General features: G+C 47.1%; 1 protein-coding gene and 1 long non-coding RNA gene across 13 annotated transcripts; both read left to right on the top strand.

Annotated features, from left to right (window-relative positions):
* The first annotated feature begins 2043 nt into the window (after positions 1-2043).
* LOC124697712 lies at positions 2044-5971 on the top strand. The gene is made up of 7 exons (XM_047230256.1): positions 2044-3127; positions 3285-3594; positions 4213-4352; positions 4546-4665; positions 4746-4836; positions 5220-5439; positions 5611-5971. The coding sequence occupies exons 1-7, from the start codon at positions 2044-2046 to the stop codon at positions 5707-5709; spliced, it is 2064 nt and encodes a 687-aa protein (XP_047086212.1). The 3' UTR covers positions 5710-5971.
* A 2275-nt stretch (positions 5972-8246) lies between these two features.
* Positions 8247-13509, top strand: LOC124704574. Of its 12 annotated transcripts, none has more exons than XR_007003599.1 (14): positions 8247-8923; positions 9268-9529; positions 9625-9660; positions 9748-9818; positions 10191-10278; positions 10380-10406; positions 10485-10542; positions 10658-10732; positions 10983-11034; positions 11249-11448; positions 11596-11659; positions 11732-11797; positions 12449-12505; positions 12895-13509. It is a non-coding gene; the product is annotated as an uncharacterized LOC124704574 (long non-coding RNA). The 12 variants fall into 12 exon arrangements; XR_007003607.1 differs by having other exon boundaries at positions 12879-13509; XR_007003603.1 differs by having other exon boundaries at positions 11732-12116.
* Positions 13510-14179: the final 670 nt, after the last annotated feature.

Raw genomic sequence — 14179 nt, 5'->3', positions numbered from 1 at the left:
CATATAATGATCATCAAGTAACAGTAGAACAACATCAAAGCATAGCCATAGCCTGTCCCTCCTTGCACTCGTTCGCTTCAACTGACATTGTTCTATCCCTTCTTCTAGTGGGCAACTGAATAAATATCGGTTCGCTCTCCTTGCGTCACCTCCTCTAGGCGATCGAGGGGGTGGAACTCTAGCTCCACCATCGCCGCTCCCTCCCCTCTGTCTCTCCCTCCTCGTTGCCCCTAGAGACGCCGCCGGTCAAGGCTTGCGACGCCGGTGAAGGGGGCGGCGGGGATCTAGGCTCTTGCCTCTCCTGCAAGGTGATAGGTGGAGGACCTCGCGCGGAGCTCGCCTGTACCGATGCAGACGCTCGGTAGGCGGCTCTTGCTCCGATCTTCTCTTGCCGTAGCGGCATCGGGCCAGGGTGGTGGTTGGCCGGCTGTAGGGGCGCTTGCATGTGTTGTGGGGTGCTCTTCTTGGCCGCGTGGGCGGCGTGGGAGCGGAGGCTGCTTGTGGTATGGAGGACCCTATCTACCTCTACCTCAGATCTGAAGACGGTGACCTCCGTGCATGCGGTTCCCACCCCGATGCTGCTGGTGCCTGGCGTCCTCGTTGGGTTTGCGACTTCGGGGTGGTGAGGATGGAAGCTCCCAGGGGGAAACCTCTGAATGGCGGTGGCGGTCATGACGACGAAGATGCATTGCGCCGTTCCCCTCCCTAGAGGCGTCGCCGAGGTCCATATACCTCCCCCCTCCTCCTCCCGGGTGAAAACCCAAATCTCTTGGATTGAGGGGTGACGATGTTGTGGCACCATTTCCTTGTTGAAGGCGCCGTCTTGGGTTGGTGGAGTGGTGCTGAGCTGCATGTTCCGATTACTCACGTCTCTGTTGTGGTGTCGTGGTGTTGTGTTTCGTCGATAACCCGCTTGATGTTCTCTTCTGCCATGTGGTGTCTGTGTTGTCGGAAGTGTGGTGCCCCCGAGCCTGGGCGAGAGGGGATAGGGATCCCCTGTGCGGTGACACGTTCGCGATGGCTATTTCGAGCTGGCGGCGGTTTGTGTTGTGACCCTGCGTGGTGCCTACGATGCCAACCTTTCGGTCGTGTCCTCGTTCGACGATTTCAGTCTTAAAGCTTGCATCTTGATGGGCGGTCAATGCTGCAGTCGACGATGATGTCTGCGAGTTTCACGTGCGGAGGTGATCTCGGTGGTAGTTCGTGCTCTAGGCAACCCGTCCTGTGTGGCCTCCGTGCTCTAGATGTAGCTTCTCTACCTCTCGACGGTGCGACGTCCTTGATCCTAAGCGAGAAGGTAGGGTCCTTATTCGAAGGCGAAGGTAGATGTCTATGCTTTGACGTCGAGCCAGGCAATGATGAAGGCTGGTTAACTCTCCTAGCCTACCTTCTCGGTGTGTCTTCTCTGATATTTGCTCAAGCGGATGGGCAAGGGCCTCGACCTATAAGCTATGTTTCTTGTTGTATCTTTCTTGTGATATGAGTTTGCTTGTATAGTTCATTTGTCATAGACTCAACTTTTTTTTCTCAACTTTTACCAAAATTCTTCTCCAATATTTTAAGCTATAGCCACACTTTTATTATTATTATTTGAAAAACTACCACACCATTTTTTTATAGCTAAGATCAACTCCAATAGTATAGCTGGTTGTTGACTATAAGGAAGATATCATGTCATCTATAGCCAACTTGTAGCCAACAAGTACAATAGTTGGTTATAAGAATGTACTACTTTCTTAATGGATGGTCCACCTTTCATTGAGACAACTTGCTCAGGAGCACGTGCTACAGCTAGCTCTTGCATAAAAGCCCACTTACATTCTCTCTCTTCTTCTCTCTCACAAATATATTGTACCTGCTCTAACCACATTTTAGCTTGGAAACCGTGGCTAGGAACCAAACAGGCCCAATTCACTATTGGCCACTGCCCTTCTCGCCCAACCCTGCCAACCCTACACGAGCAGACTTGGTTGAAGGCGAACCCGAGTAGTACCCAACAAGCCCTCCCCGCATTTCCCCACCGCCCAAACCCCACCGGCAACCATGCCGCCACGGCCGCCACCTGCGCCGGCGACGGAGGAGGCCAGAGATCACGAAGAGGAGATCCTCCTCCGCCTCCCGCCGGACGACCCCGGGTGCCTCTTCCGCGCCTCGCTCGTCTGCAAGCCTTGGCGCAACCTCCTCACCAGCCCCGCCTTCGGCCGCCGCTACCGCGAGTTCCACCAGACACCGCCCTTGCTCGGCTTCTTCGAGAACCACGACTCCCTGCGTTTATGGTTCGAACCCTCGACCCCCACCTCTCCCTTCCTCCCGATGCATCCCGACCACCGCACTCTCTTCGTGCTCGACTCCCGCCACGGCCTCGTCCTCTTGAGAGCTCATGCCTCCAAGACGGATGAGCCCGCCGGCGCCGGGAGCCTCATCGTCTGGGACCCTGTCGGCCGCCGCCAATGGGAGTTCCCGCCTCCGGAGTTCGCCAATACCATCATCGACGCCGACGCGGCGGTGCTCTGCGTCGCCGACGGCTGCGACCACCTCGGCTGCCATGGCGACCGTTTCCTTGTAGCCTACGTGGGCACCGATTACTCGGCCTCCATCTTCTCTTCAGAGACTCGTGCCTGGAGCCCCGTTGCCTCTTGTCACCCTCCTGAACCTAACCTCGAAATGGCCGGATACCAGCCCAAAGCCCTTGTGGGAAATGTACTCTACTTCAACTGCGTACTAGGCTCGATTATTCTGCGGTTCGATTATATCAGCCTACAACTGTCAATGATTCATGGGCCAAGCATCGACAAACCGGACCCGGAATCCCCTAATTCCGTCCTCATGAAAACAGAGCAAGGCGTGCTAGGATGCGCAATTATGCAGGAATCTAGCCTTTGCCTGTGGTCGATGGACACTGTCCCCGACGGATCTGTGGCATGGACGCCAGGCAGAGTCATCAAGCTTGGGGTGTCCTTCTCCTCTGACCCCATCAATGTGGCTGGCTTTGCGGATGGATTTGGTGTCTTCTACCTGAGAACATATAGTGGAATCTTCACAGTTGACCTTAAGTCAGGCGGAGTCAAGAAAATACTACCCGTCAGAAGTTTCAGTGCCATTCCCTACATGAGCTTTTACACTCCAGGTGCTAGCGTTGTTTCCATCTTCAAACCCGTATAAGCTTCTATACAGTTGCTCTGCTGCAATTTATGGATCATTTTGTGAGGCTGTAAGTAATATTGATGTGGAAGTGTGGATGATGGTGCATTTTCTCAAGAATCCCATACTTGTTTTCTTTTCAGACCAAGCTAGGGCCATAACGCTGCCATCAACCATGGCCTCCTCCTCAGAGAATGCCGAGGCCGCCCAAGATGAGAACTATGATCCGCTGCGGACGCACTCGAGCGGGCAGGTGAGCAGCGAGGCGGGGAAATGTGAGGAGGGGGTTGGATGGGAGGAAGTGGGCGACGGGGAGAAGGAGGGCGATGAGAAGCAGGGGGGACAACATGAGGTGGAAATTGCCCAAGGGTTTTTCAACGAGGGGTCCAAAGTACTTGAGGACGGGGACTTTGACTACGCTGTATGTTGCTTACGCTGCTCCCTCGAGATCAGGTTACGGTTCTTCCTTTCCACCTGCCGCTCTTACCCCAAAGCCTAGCTTAAGCTTGCATACATATGGAACTACGTTGGATACAAAGTTCCAATCAGTTCATTTCTCTTATGGGTTTATATTGGTATTTTGTATGTGATTTTGACTTATGTATTCTGGGCGATAAATTTAGTTGGTTTTAGATGTTATACTGATCAGGGCAGTGTGGTAGCTAACAATACTTGGGCAAATTCTGGCCTCTTATGTTATGATGTGCGAACTGCAATGACCGATGAATATCGAACCAAACTACTCCTACTAGATACATCTATTTTTGGGCAATTATTTTGAACCGGAGGGAGTATTTGCTTCAGGGATAGGTGTTACTCTATTTTCAGAAATGTGCATATGTTTCTCGGGCTGTAAATATTTCCTCTCGGTGCAACTTATCTAACGCTACTTGACACTGGCACTTCATGATCATATAAGCACTAGGCTGCTGTTGCAACTTACAAATGGTAATTAAAGTTAACACAGTTAGCACTTTCTTCCTTCAATATTGTGGCAGTTACTTCTGATCTTTCATGTTCTATCTAGGATTATTTTACCTTTCATGGCCTTACGCCTTTGTTATCACGTAGGGTGAATTATCATGGTAAACTTTCTCCAAAGTGTCGCGACACATACTACAGATATGGATTGGCATTACTACGCAAAGCTCAAACCTGGAGTGCATCAAATGAAGATCCAGTGGAAGGTACAACCTGGGAATATGATTTTGGTATGTCCCTTTACCTCATTCAGTCAAATTACACTGAAAAACATTGTTATTCTCTATACAGTTGATAATGTTACTGATTATGATTTACAGTCTGTTCATGCCTGCTAAAGATGTTCATTTCTTCCTGTCATGCTAAATGCTGATATAACTATTGGTTAGATCAAAACTCAAATGCTGATATCTATTTGGTCAGATTTGAATCTGTCATGGAAAATGTTGCATTTTGCAAGGGTAATACTTGAGAAGAGTCCTGACAGCACTAGAGAGAAAGTTAAAATCTTTGCTGCTCTTGCTGAAGTCTCTATCCAAAGAGGTAGTCTCAGTTATCTTAGTTACACCTGCATTTATTTGGTAAATAGCCTTGATGCTTATGGCCTTACATTTTGTTTGCAGAAGACATAGAGTACTCATTCATTGCCTGCTTCAAATCTTTGACCATCTTGGCGTATTTGGTTGAGCCTTACTATCATCATATTATAAATCTGTATCCTCCTTGTGGTAGTAACAGTATCAATTGTGTACCATATAGTAGTATAAAGCATCATATTTGCAAATTGCAACCCAAGCACTACAGTACTTGCGTAGGCCTCTATCTCCAGGGTTTTAGGGGTACATCTTAGTTGACTTGAAAATTTATGTGGCTAAAGCCTGAAGGTCCCCTTTTCATTGTACCATATATGTTTTCAATTAATTTGGGCTGACTGGCATCTTGCACGGTTATCTTCACTTTTTTGGATACACATAGTAGTCTATGTGTCGTGAATAGGGATTAACTTTGATCACCAAAGAATAATTTAGTTTGATAACGCTGGCATCTTGAAGATTTTGGTTCCTCATCCTTTGTCGATTTCCTTAATTCAGTCGTAGAAACATACATAAATGTATTGGCTTTGAGTTCCCCAAGAGTGGAGATGCAAAGGGTATTTCATTGTGGAAGTCGCGTATACAGAACCTGAAGAAAGCCAATGAAGCTTTGTTGGCTCATAAAGGCGATGATGCATCTGCCACTGAAATTTGCTTAGAAGAATCCTCTCTAGCCAAGGATATACAGTTTGTTACTAACATATTATTGAGTGCATTAGAGAAGGTAAATAACTTAGTTTCGTACGCTTTACATAGTATTATGTTTTTCCTCATAAACTTAGTACAGTAATATCGTATGAAGAACTCATTAGGAACAATGCCATCTTCGAATTTTTTGGATTAGGCAAGTGGTGATCAATATGTTGGCAATGATGTATCTTTGACTTCTTCACAGTTTTCTGGATCAAGCAATACTATGTCAACGGCAGAAACAATCGGGACTACTGCTAGTACCGGAACGGACCTTGAGGCTGCAGGCCAAGGCATCAAATGAGCTAAATGTCGAGCAGATCTATGCTGGACCTAGTCCCAAGAAGTTCGCACAGGACTCTCCATCTGCAGAGTGATAACAGCAGCAGCATAGATGGTCAATCTCGAAGCATGGCAGAGGATGATGCTGTGTCAGGGTAGAACTAGACTACAGCTCATTAACCGTACTTCTTTCTAGTAACTCGCTCCTGGAACATCTTAGCCGGCTATTAGGTCCCGTTTTACTTATTGCCAGATGCTCATTTTGGCAGAGCTGTATTGCTTAATAGAGAGCAAGCTCTTTCTTTTGGCATGTATGAACTGCTTTCATTCTCTTGTTTAGTTGCATTCAAATTCTGTTTAGCGAAGGCAGATGCAACTGGAGCGATCATCGGTGGTGAACCTGACACTGTTGCCTTGTGGTGAGGCTGATGGTTTCAGTTTTCAGTCAGGTAGATTGAAGTGAGAATAGTATTCATAGTCATGGTCAATTAGTATTCCATGCCTGTCAAGCACCTTTTTTTTGTGGGATGCCTATCAAGCCCCTCATATGGATATATCCCTCCCTTAGCAGAAAAGAAAAATGAATCTGTATGATCTAATTCTCAGTGTCCTCTGACCAAAAAAATATTTGTGGTTCCTGAATTTCAAGCTCAGCGTGATGCATGCCCACCATTTGGCAACATGTTTGGGTTAGTCAGGTGGCAATAAGCTGCACACTTGGGTTGCTCAGGTCTGTACAGGATACTTGTGTACCGAGGAGTGCCATTGTGTCTCTCATAGTTGTTTTGCGAAGTGCTTGGATTTTAGGGGAACACTCGAGAGTACATACCTATTTATATGGGTTAATTAGATATATACCACTGCAATTATTGTGTACTTGAGAAATGCCACTACATTTTTCAGCTTTGGAAATATGCCACTGCAATTCTCAAGATTCTTCGAGAAACGCCACTCTCAGCCTTCCAAAAACGCCCCTGCAGTGGCGTATTTGGTTATTTCCTTGTTGTATGTTCTGTCGAAGGATGAAGAACACTGATGATGTGCAATCAAAGGCGTAACTGGACAAGTGCTTGCCTATGCATGCCGGGTGTGATTTCGCTGGTGTCTCGCCCCGTTTTGTTTCTGACATTGGAGAATCGGCCGGCCGGCCGGCCTCTTGTATCGATCTTGAAACCGACCGGAAGAGGTACATACTCCGAGACGCACGTAGACACGGTACACATCAACTACAGTACAAGTTACAAGAACCGTGATCAACGCGTAAAGCACGAGGAGGGCCGGGGCGATATCTGGAGATCGAGCCGTGGCTGCAGCGCTCGACCGATGGCCGACGTGGAGAATCCCGAGGTGGCTGCGATGGCGGTGGCGGCGGAGCCCGACGAGTGCAGCCGGCGCATGCTCGTCTGCGCGACGGGCTTCGTCTTCTTCGCGCTCGTCTTCGTCTCCGCGCACGCGATGGAGTTGCAGGAGTCCCACCCGGAGTCGACGGGTGCCGCGGTGATCGCCGTGGGGTTCCTGGCCTTCCTCGTCGGAGGCTGCTTCGGCGCCGTCTTCATGGCACTCGTGTACGAGTGGATCCGCGGCAATCCGGAGTTTCCGGACGGACATCGGCTCGTGGATGCCTTGCTCCAGTCCGACAGGTTTATTCTTTGTGAAACCGCCCATCAGCTTGTGCCTCGCATGGATCAGCCTGCAGATGCATGACGACAGTCTCACACCCCCTCTGTTTCGTCTTTTTTTTTGTACTGGGATTGGGTTTCATTGTTAACTGGATTAGCATTTGGAATATATTCCTTATTGCCTTCCGGGTAATGTTTCCGCAAAGGGAATCATTGATCCTACGTATTTCACAACTCTGGTGAGTTGATGACAATGACCACATGAAATACACCGGTGAGCATTGAAAATTATGTATACCAAATTGAGGAGAGATGATGTGTGCATGGCGCGTGTGATTTCGCTGCTCTCTCTATCTGTGGTTAGCCCGTTTTGTTTCTGACTTTCGAGAATCGGCCGGCCGGCCTCTTGTACCGATCTCGAAACATACCGGAAGAGGTACATACTCCGAGTCTCCGAGACGCACGTAGACACGGTACACATCAACTACAAGTTACAACAAGAACCGTGATCAACGCATACAGCACGAGGAGGGGCGATATCTCGAGATCGAGCCGTGGTGCGCTGCAGCGCTCGACCGATGGCCGACGTGGAGAATCCCGAGGTGGCGGCGGAGCCCGAGGAGTGCACACTACCTCACGTGCTTACTTTGCCGGCACTTTCTTGCCGGCACTTTGCCATTCCACCGCTAATACTATCTGGTTTAGCGGCAGTTTATGATTAGTGCCTCTAATGTTTCAGTAATTCAGGCGAATTGAAAAATTGCCGCAAATGTTTCAGCAATCAATGGCATTAATGGAAAAGTGCCGGTAATGTAGCGTTGTTTAACGACAGTTTGCGGAAGTGCCGGTAACGTTTTCTGATTAACGTTTGCAGAGGACCCCTCGGAAAATATTTAAATTATGCAGTGTAGTCCCTACAGCCCCACCTCTGGCGCAAAATCAAAACTGACTACCGAAGCCTTGTCTATCGTCCCTTCGCTCCCGTCCTCTCCCAACCCCCTTCTCCGCCGCCGGTGTCGCCGGCCGTTCTAGCCATCTACCTCGCCGCCGAGCACTGCCTCGTCTCTGCCTTGTTTTCCTATCACATCACCGCAGCACTGAATCGTTGATTCCGCCATACCCGTGCCGCCTGGGCTAACCCTAGCCGCCTCGGCGCGACGCGGTTCAACATCCGCCGATGTCGGGCTCCTTCCGGCCAATTCACACCGGCGCGACACCGTGTAGGTCTACTACGCTGCCCCCCCTCGCCGCGCGGTTATTCCGCTCTCACGGTGGCCCTGGTCGCCACTGTCGGCGGCGCGGCTCCCACGCCTCGTGTTGCTCCTGTGCGTCTCCCTCGCGGACGCATCGTCTTCGGCCTCCTCCTGGCCTCCCGCACCGCCTAGATGCCCCTTCTTCAACTCGCCTCATGCGCGGCTACCCCGCGCACGTCGGCGGCCCATGGACCCTGCGCATGTGCGCTCGGTTGCCGGTTGCAGATGGGAAGCCGGCGCACGCGACGGACAGTGAAGCGGCGGGTGCCGGGATCACGAAGTTGGAGGCAAAGCGGCTGGTGGCGGACGGTCGCGACAGCAACATCACCTTCGACGAGTTCCACCACTTCCATTGATACATCAGGTTCGTTGCCCCGCTCGCTTGCTTGCCAGGGGTCCAATCGAGGTTCTTATTGGCTCGAACTGGCATTTGGAAGTCACTGTGCAGTCTGAACTCTGTTATGTGCTAGTTTTTTCGATGCGTGTTCCGTGCTAGTCGATGCTTAATGCTTTAGTGCTTCATAAAATGCCCCATCGGCCATCAACAGTGTCTAACTGTTCTACAAAAAGGCAAATCGATTGGTTAAATCACACAAAACACTACATGTTTAATGTTAATTTAAGCATAAAACTACTACTTGCATTATGTCAAGTTCTGTTCAGTTGCGATACTACTGACGAGATCAAGTTCAATTGTTCATGCTGCAGCGAACAGAATAAGGAAGTCCTTATAAGTGTAGCCTTCATCCACCTGAAGCAGGCCGATCTGTCCAAGCATATCGAAAACCTCTCCGCCGCTAGCCGCGCCATTCTGCTCTCCGTCTCCATTAGTTCGCCTTTCACCTCTTGGTTTATGCTCCATTGCGTGGGACATCATGGTTAACCATTGGTTGATTTTGCAAAGTCTTACCTGCAGTCACTCGTGAGGGCTCTGTCGCTACTCCTCGACGTCACCAACTTCTCGCGTTGGGTCAGCTGCAAACACTCCGTATCCATTTATCTTTGATTATTCATTTGTCATGCTGCGATTCTGAACACTTTTTTGCTGCTGAATGTTGTTTGCAGATCCAGAGAAAAGACGGAAGCTCCAGCAAATCCTTAGTGAGTTAACAATATGATTAGGGAATCTTGAGGTTATTTTGTTATTATTATTTTGACAACTAGCAAACTAGATGAATTGTACTACAGTCTGATATTACAGGATTGGCAACAAGATGGAGCTTGAGGCTGTGAAGGCAACCGTCCAGTTGCTGAAAAAGGTGGTGATCATATAATTGTGCTATCTTTTTCATGAGTTTTGCACTCTTTGTTCTTTTCAGCTGGTAGCATACATAACAAGTTTGTTCATGCATCATAGGAATTGTCATATTTCAAGGTAAGCATCTCACATGAAAACTTTCTTGCCAATCAATAATTTAAGTAAGATGTATGTAACTTGAACCGTGTGCACTTGCACATTGTTGTTGCTACATATTTTAACACCAATGAGTTATGGCATGAATTTATTATCACGTCTTGTGCTTTGTAAGACCTCCCAACGACGCCGCGGCGACCTCCCAACGACGCCTACGAGTCCTACCTTGGGTCCGTGCTCCTCTGCCTCCTCGGCCCCTCGGCTTCGCTGGTGGTAGGCTCGGCTGCCCTGGCACTACTTCGACTACCTCGCCGTCTCCATCTACCACGGCCTCGGCTACAGCCACGACTGCGCGCCCGATTCAGGTGAGCTTTGGTTTGTCCTGCTCTCTCTCTTATGTGCTCTATGATGAATTGATATGGGCTGCGTGATTATGATCTCCTGCTAATTCGGATCTGCGGAGTAGGAGGATATGTGCTGACTATGCTGATCAGTTAGGAACCGACAACCCCTCAATTTTCCCTCGCTAGAAAGATAATATCTGTGAACTTATTCCCATGCAATTTTGTAGGCCAGACTATGAAGCTGGATTGCAGGATTTCCTTGAGCGTTTGACAAACAATGAGAAGGTCTCAAACTCTCAATGCTAAACAAGCTATATTCTGGTGTAGTGTTGCATGCGAAATGAAAATTTTGAGCTCTGTAAACTATATAATGTTGAATCAAGTAGGATTCATATTGCAGGTCTACGAGCCAGTGGAGGAAGGTTCTTATATCAAAATGATTGATATGGTTAAAGGGGAGGGTGGTCAGTTACAGGTAACAAATATTATCTTCCTGGTTATCCTGCTGTCCTGTAAAAGGGGTATTTGGTTACTAAGTCTATTTACAAGGCACAAGATAGGTTCTGACCTGTTATATCTCAAACTGTAATAGGGTTCATTCATTACACCAAACCGAGCATTTTCGTTGAGTTATGTTCTTGTGGGCTTCTAGCTTTTGAAACTCGTCATGCCAGATTTGTTTAGTACTTCTTTGAATTTCTTAACTTTTTGTCACCTTGTTCCAGGTGAACAATATTAGTGGCTATCTATCTCCCTGGTCATATTGTCTTTTTCTTGGTATGTACTTCAATGCTTAGTTGCTTACACTATACATTTGATATATGATTGCAGTTTCTGGAGAAAGCATAATATCAGCCTAATATTGGAATGCACATACTATGCCGTTGCCACAAATTTATTTGGAGTGTTTCACAATAAATTGGGTTAACACCAGAGCATTATTATTTGTGAATTTTAATTGGTGACATGTCTTTTCTCAATGCGACTACAGGTGTACTCTCATCTTGCGCCTCGGCCTATTCTTCAACAAAACATTAGATTAACCTTTTCATACCTATTATATATTTACATCTGAACACACTGTTGTGATGTTTTGTAATGTACTGTGCAACTTGCAACCAGGTCAGGCAAAAAGGACAAGCTGAGATATCGCTACCCCCGTGGGGAATCTTACCTTGATGTGATTCAGAGGTTAAGAAATCTCACTGCATTGTTCAGAAGTTCTGCTTTACTATTACTAGAATTTGAAAACAGAAAACTATGAAAAAAAAACATGTTCTGCTATTATCTTCACGGCTCCAACCTAACTCATGTGCTGTACTATTTATCTATCCTCAGGTTGGAACCTGTCATCATCGAGCTGGAGCGCCAGCGAGCACTAGTGGTTGTTATATCCCACCAGGTAAATTGCTATAGTTGATGAAACAGATCCTGCGTAGAAACACTGATCTTGAATTGCTTACCCTATTTATAGGCCGTACTGCGAGCGCTGTACTCGTATTTTTCCGACAGGCCTTTGAGGGAAGTTCCAGACATGGAGGTAACATGGGACATTTTTATCTTTTGTCGTTGCTCAGTTCTGTATTGAAAACTCTCAGAAACATTGCTGAACCAAATCAATCCCTTTGTAATGTAATCTAGATGCCACTCCATACCATAATCTTTCTGCTGACAACAGTAATAGATTCGAAGTTCATTATCATTTTCTATAATTCTTAAAATGTGATAGAAATTGTTTGACATAGATGCCATATTTGGATGAGCGGTCTCCATTAAAGATGGACTATGCAGATTCCTTATCTGGAATTGTGGAAGCTCAAACTTACACCATTCCGTGCCTTCCTATTGATGCATCAAAGGTGGAAAAGCATGCCATCTTGTCAATTCTTGCCATGTGTTTCTATTATTTTGATCAAATCTTATACCTTATTTACTACCGTACTAGAAGTTGATAAGTAGCACCTCATCTTATATTTTCAAGTAGTTTATGGTGCCTGGAGCACCCATCTGCCGTCGATTTTCAAGTGACTGTGTATTATAATACCAAGGCTACGAGGAGCTAATTGTATGCTCAGTTCATTAGGGGTGTTACTACATATACCTTTGTACATAATCTTGGAGAGGATGGCTGCAGCATTATTGTTTCTTTGAATTCCTGCCCTGTTGATCCTACCTTCTCCATGATTTCTAGGAAAAGTTTGCGGGTCGACAAGATACAAGCGTTGGCTGATGGACTTACTACTTCAGAGTAAATATTTGTAGCAATTTTGCTTTACACCTCACCTTCTTGATTCTACAGTCTTTTTGGCAAAGTTGTTTACAACCGTGGATGGAAATATAATTTGTGACATATGGAAACTTCACTAATACTGGTTGACAATTAAAGGTGTAGTTTCTTGTGTCTATTCACATGTGCACTTCACTAGTCACTGCTTTGATATACTGGTTGGATGACACTGTAACAATTTGGTGGTTGCATTGTAGGCCTCGTCCTATAGTGTTTGTGGACTATATGATCTTTAGTTTGGTCTCTTTTGAGTTTGGGTTAATGGAGTTTTGACAATTTACGGGCGTCAATAGTAAACACTCTGCTTTCACTTTTCTCACTATACTTGAGTCAGTGAATTTTACCTGCAGGTTCAGCCTGTGCTTCATCAGGTGCATCTTGATCATCCGGTGGACTCATGTTTAGATCAGGTACATCTGCCTCTTTCGCTGAACTGCTCTATTTGTTCTCGGTCTCTATTGATGAACTGATCATGTACACTGGGACTAAACTGCTATGTGCATGAGATGGAGCCGACGCTTTGTGTGGAGGGCAGCGGTAGGCTAGGTCGGCGGAGGAGCTTGGGTGCTCCAAAGGCGTGGTCCACGAGGAATAGGCGATGAAGGGCGATCTTTACATTGGCCGCATCGAGGAGGCCATGTCCCTGAAATGGAGCGGCGGTATCCACTGCTTCCTCAAGCAGAAGAACTCATCCGCTGCTTCCTCAACCAGAAGAACAACTCCATCAGAGTTGTGGACAGCGTTGCCAAAACGGCCACATCTAACTAGTAATCTATGTGACAACACATGCCTTTCAGTTCTGTTATGTAAAGTGAGAATGCCGTTTAGTTGTGTAAACTGTGAGTTCATTTTAGTTCTGTAAGTTAGTTAGCTACAATCTACTTAACTTATGTAAGCAATTTTAATGCATGATCATGTTGCCATGTTGGATTAAAACCTCACTATAATAAGTGCGTTGTTTTGAATTTCCTGGAAGTTTTAAAAGATGCATGCAAAAAATAATGAATGGCAGTTCTTAATAGATTCCATAGCATCATTAAAAAATGCCTAAGAAAATAATCAGCGGCACTAGAATTAAAAGCCTGAAAAAGTAATTGGAGGCATCTAAAAGAAGTGCCGGCAAAAGGTTTGGACAGCATTTTTTAGAAAAGTGCCGGTAAAGAGATTTTGTGGCATCTTCGGAAAAGTGCTGGCAAAAAGTTTCCCCGGCATCTCCACCTTGTGCCAGAAAAAGATTCCGCGGCATCTCCAAAAAGTGCCGGCAAAAATCTTCCACGGCACAGACAAAAAGTGCCGGCAAAACTCTTAACAGGCACAAACTGATCTGCCTGAAATAGCTATTACTGGCACCAGTACCAGTGCCTTGACTTACATACGGCGGCATTTCTCGAAAAGTGCCGGCAAAGACCTACCTCGACTGGAATAAACGCAGCACTTTTTTTTGTGCCTTGAAAAACCTTTGCCGGCACTTTTGGTGTCTTTGCCGGCACTTTTTTGTGCCGGCAATCTGGGTACCTGAGGCAGTGGCAGCAGGCGCATGCTCGTCTGCGCGATGGGCTTCGTCTTCTTCGCGCTCGTCTGCGTCTTCTCCCACACGGTGGAGTTGCAGGAGTCCCACCCGGAGTCGACGGGTGC

The sequence above is a fragment of the Lolium rigidum genome, chromosome 3 (genome assembly GCF_022539505.1).
Source record: "Lolium rigidum isolate FL_2022 chromosome 3, APGP_CSIRO_Lrig_0.1, whole genome shotgun sequence".
Classification (NCBI taxonomy): Eukaryota; Viridiplantae; Streptophyta; class Magnoliopsida; order Poales; family Poaceae; genus Lolium; species Lolium rigidum.
The sequence above is the reverse complement of the archived record's forward strand: the minus strand, read 5'-3'. Positions and strand labels throughout refer to the sequence as shown.

Coding starts and splice junctions, on each gene's coding strand:
- LOC124697712 (XM_047230256.1), top strand. CDS start 2,044: ATGCCGCCACGGCCGCCACCTGCGCCGGCGACGGAGGAGGCCAGAGAT. Junction 3,128..3,284: donor CATGAGCTTTTACACTCCAG/GTGCTAGCGTTG, acceptor TTTTCTTTTCAG/ACCAAGCTAGGGCCATAACG. Junction 5,440..5,610: donor TATTGAGTGCATTAGAGAAG/GTAAATAACTTA, acceptor ACTTCTTCACAG/TTTTCTGGATCAAGCAATAC.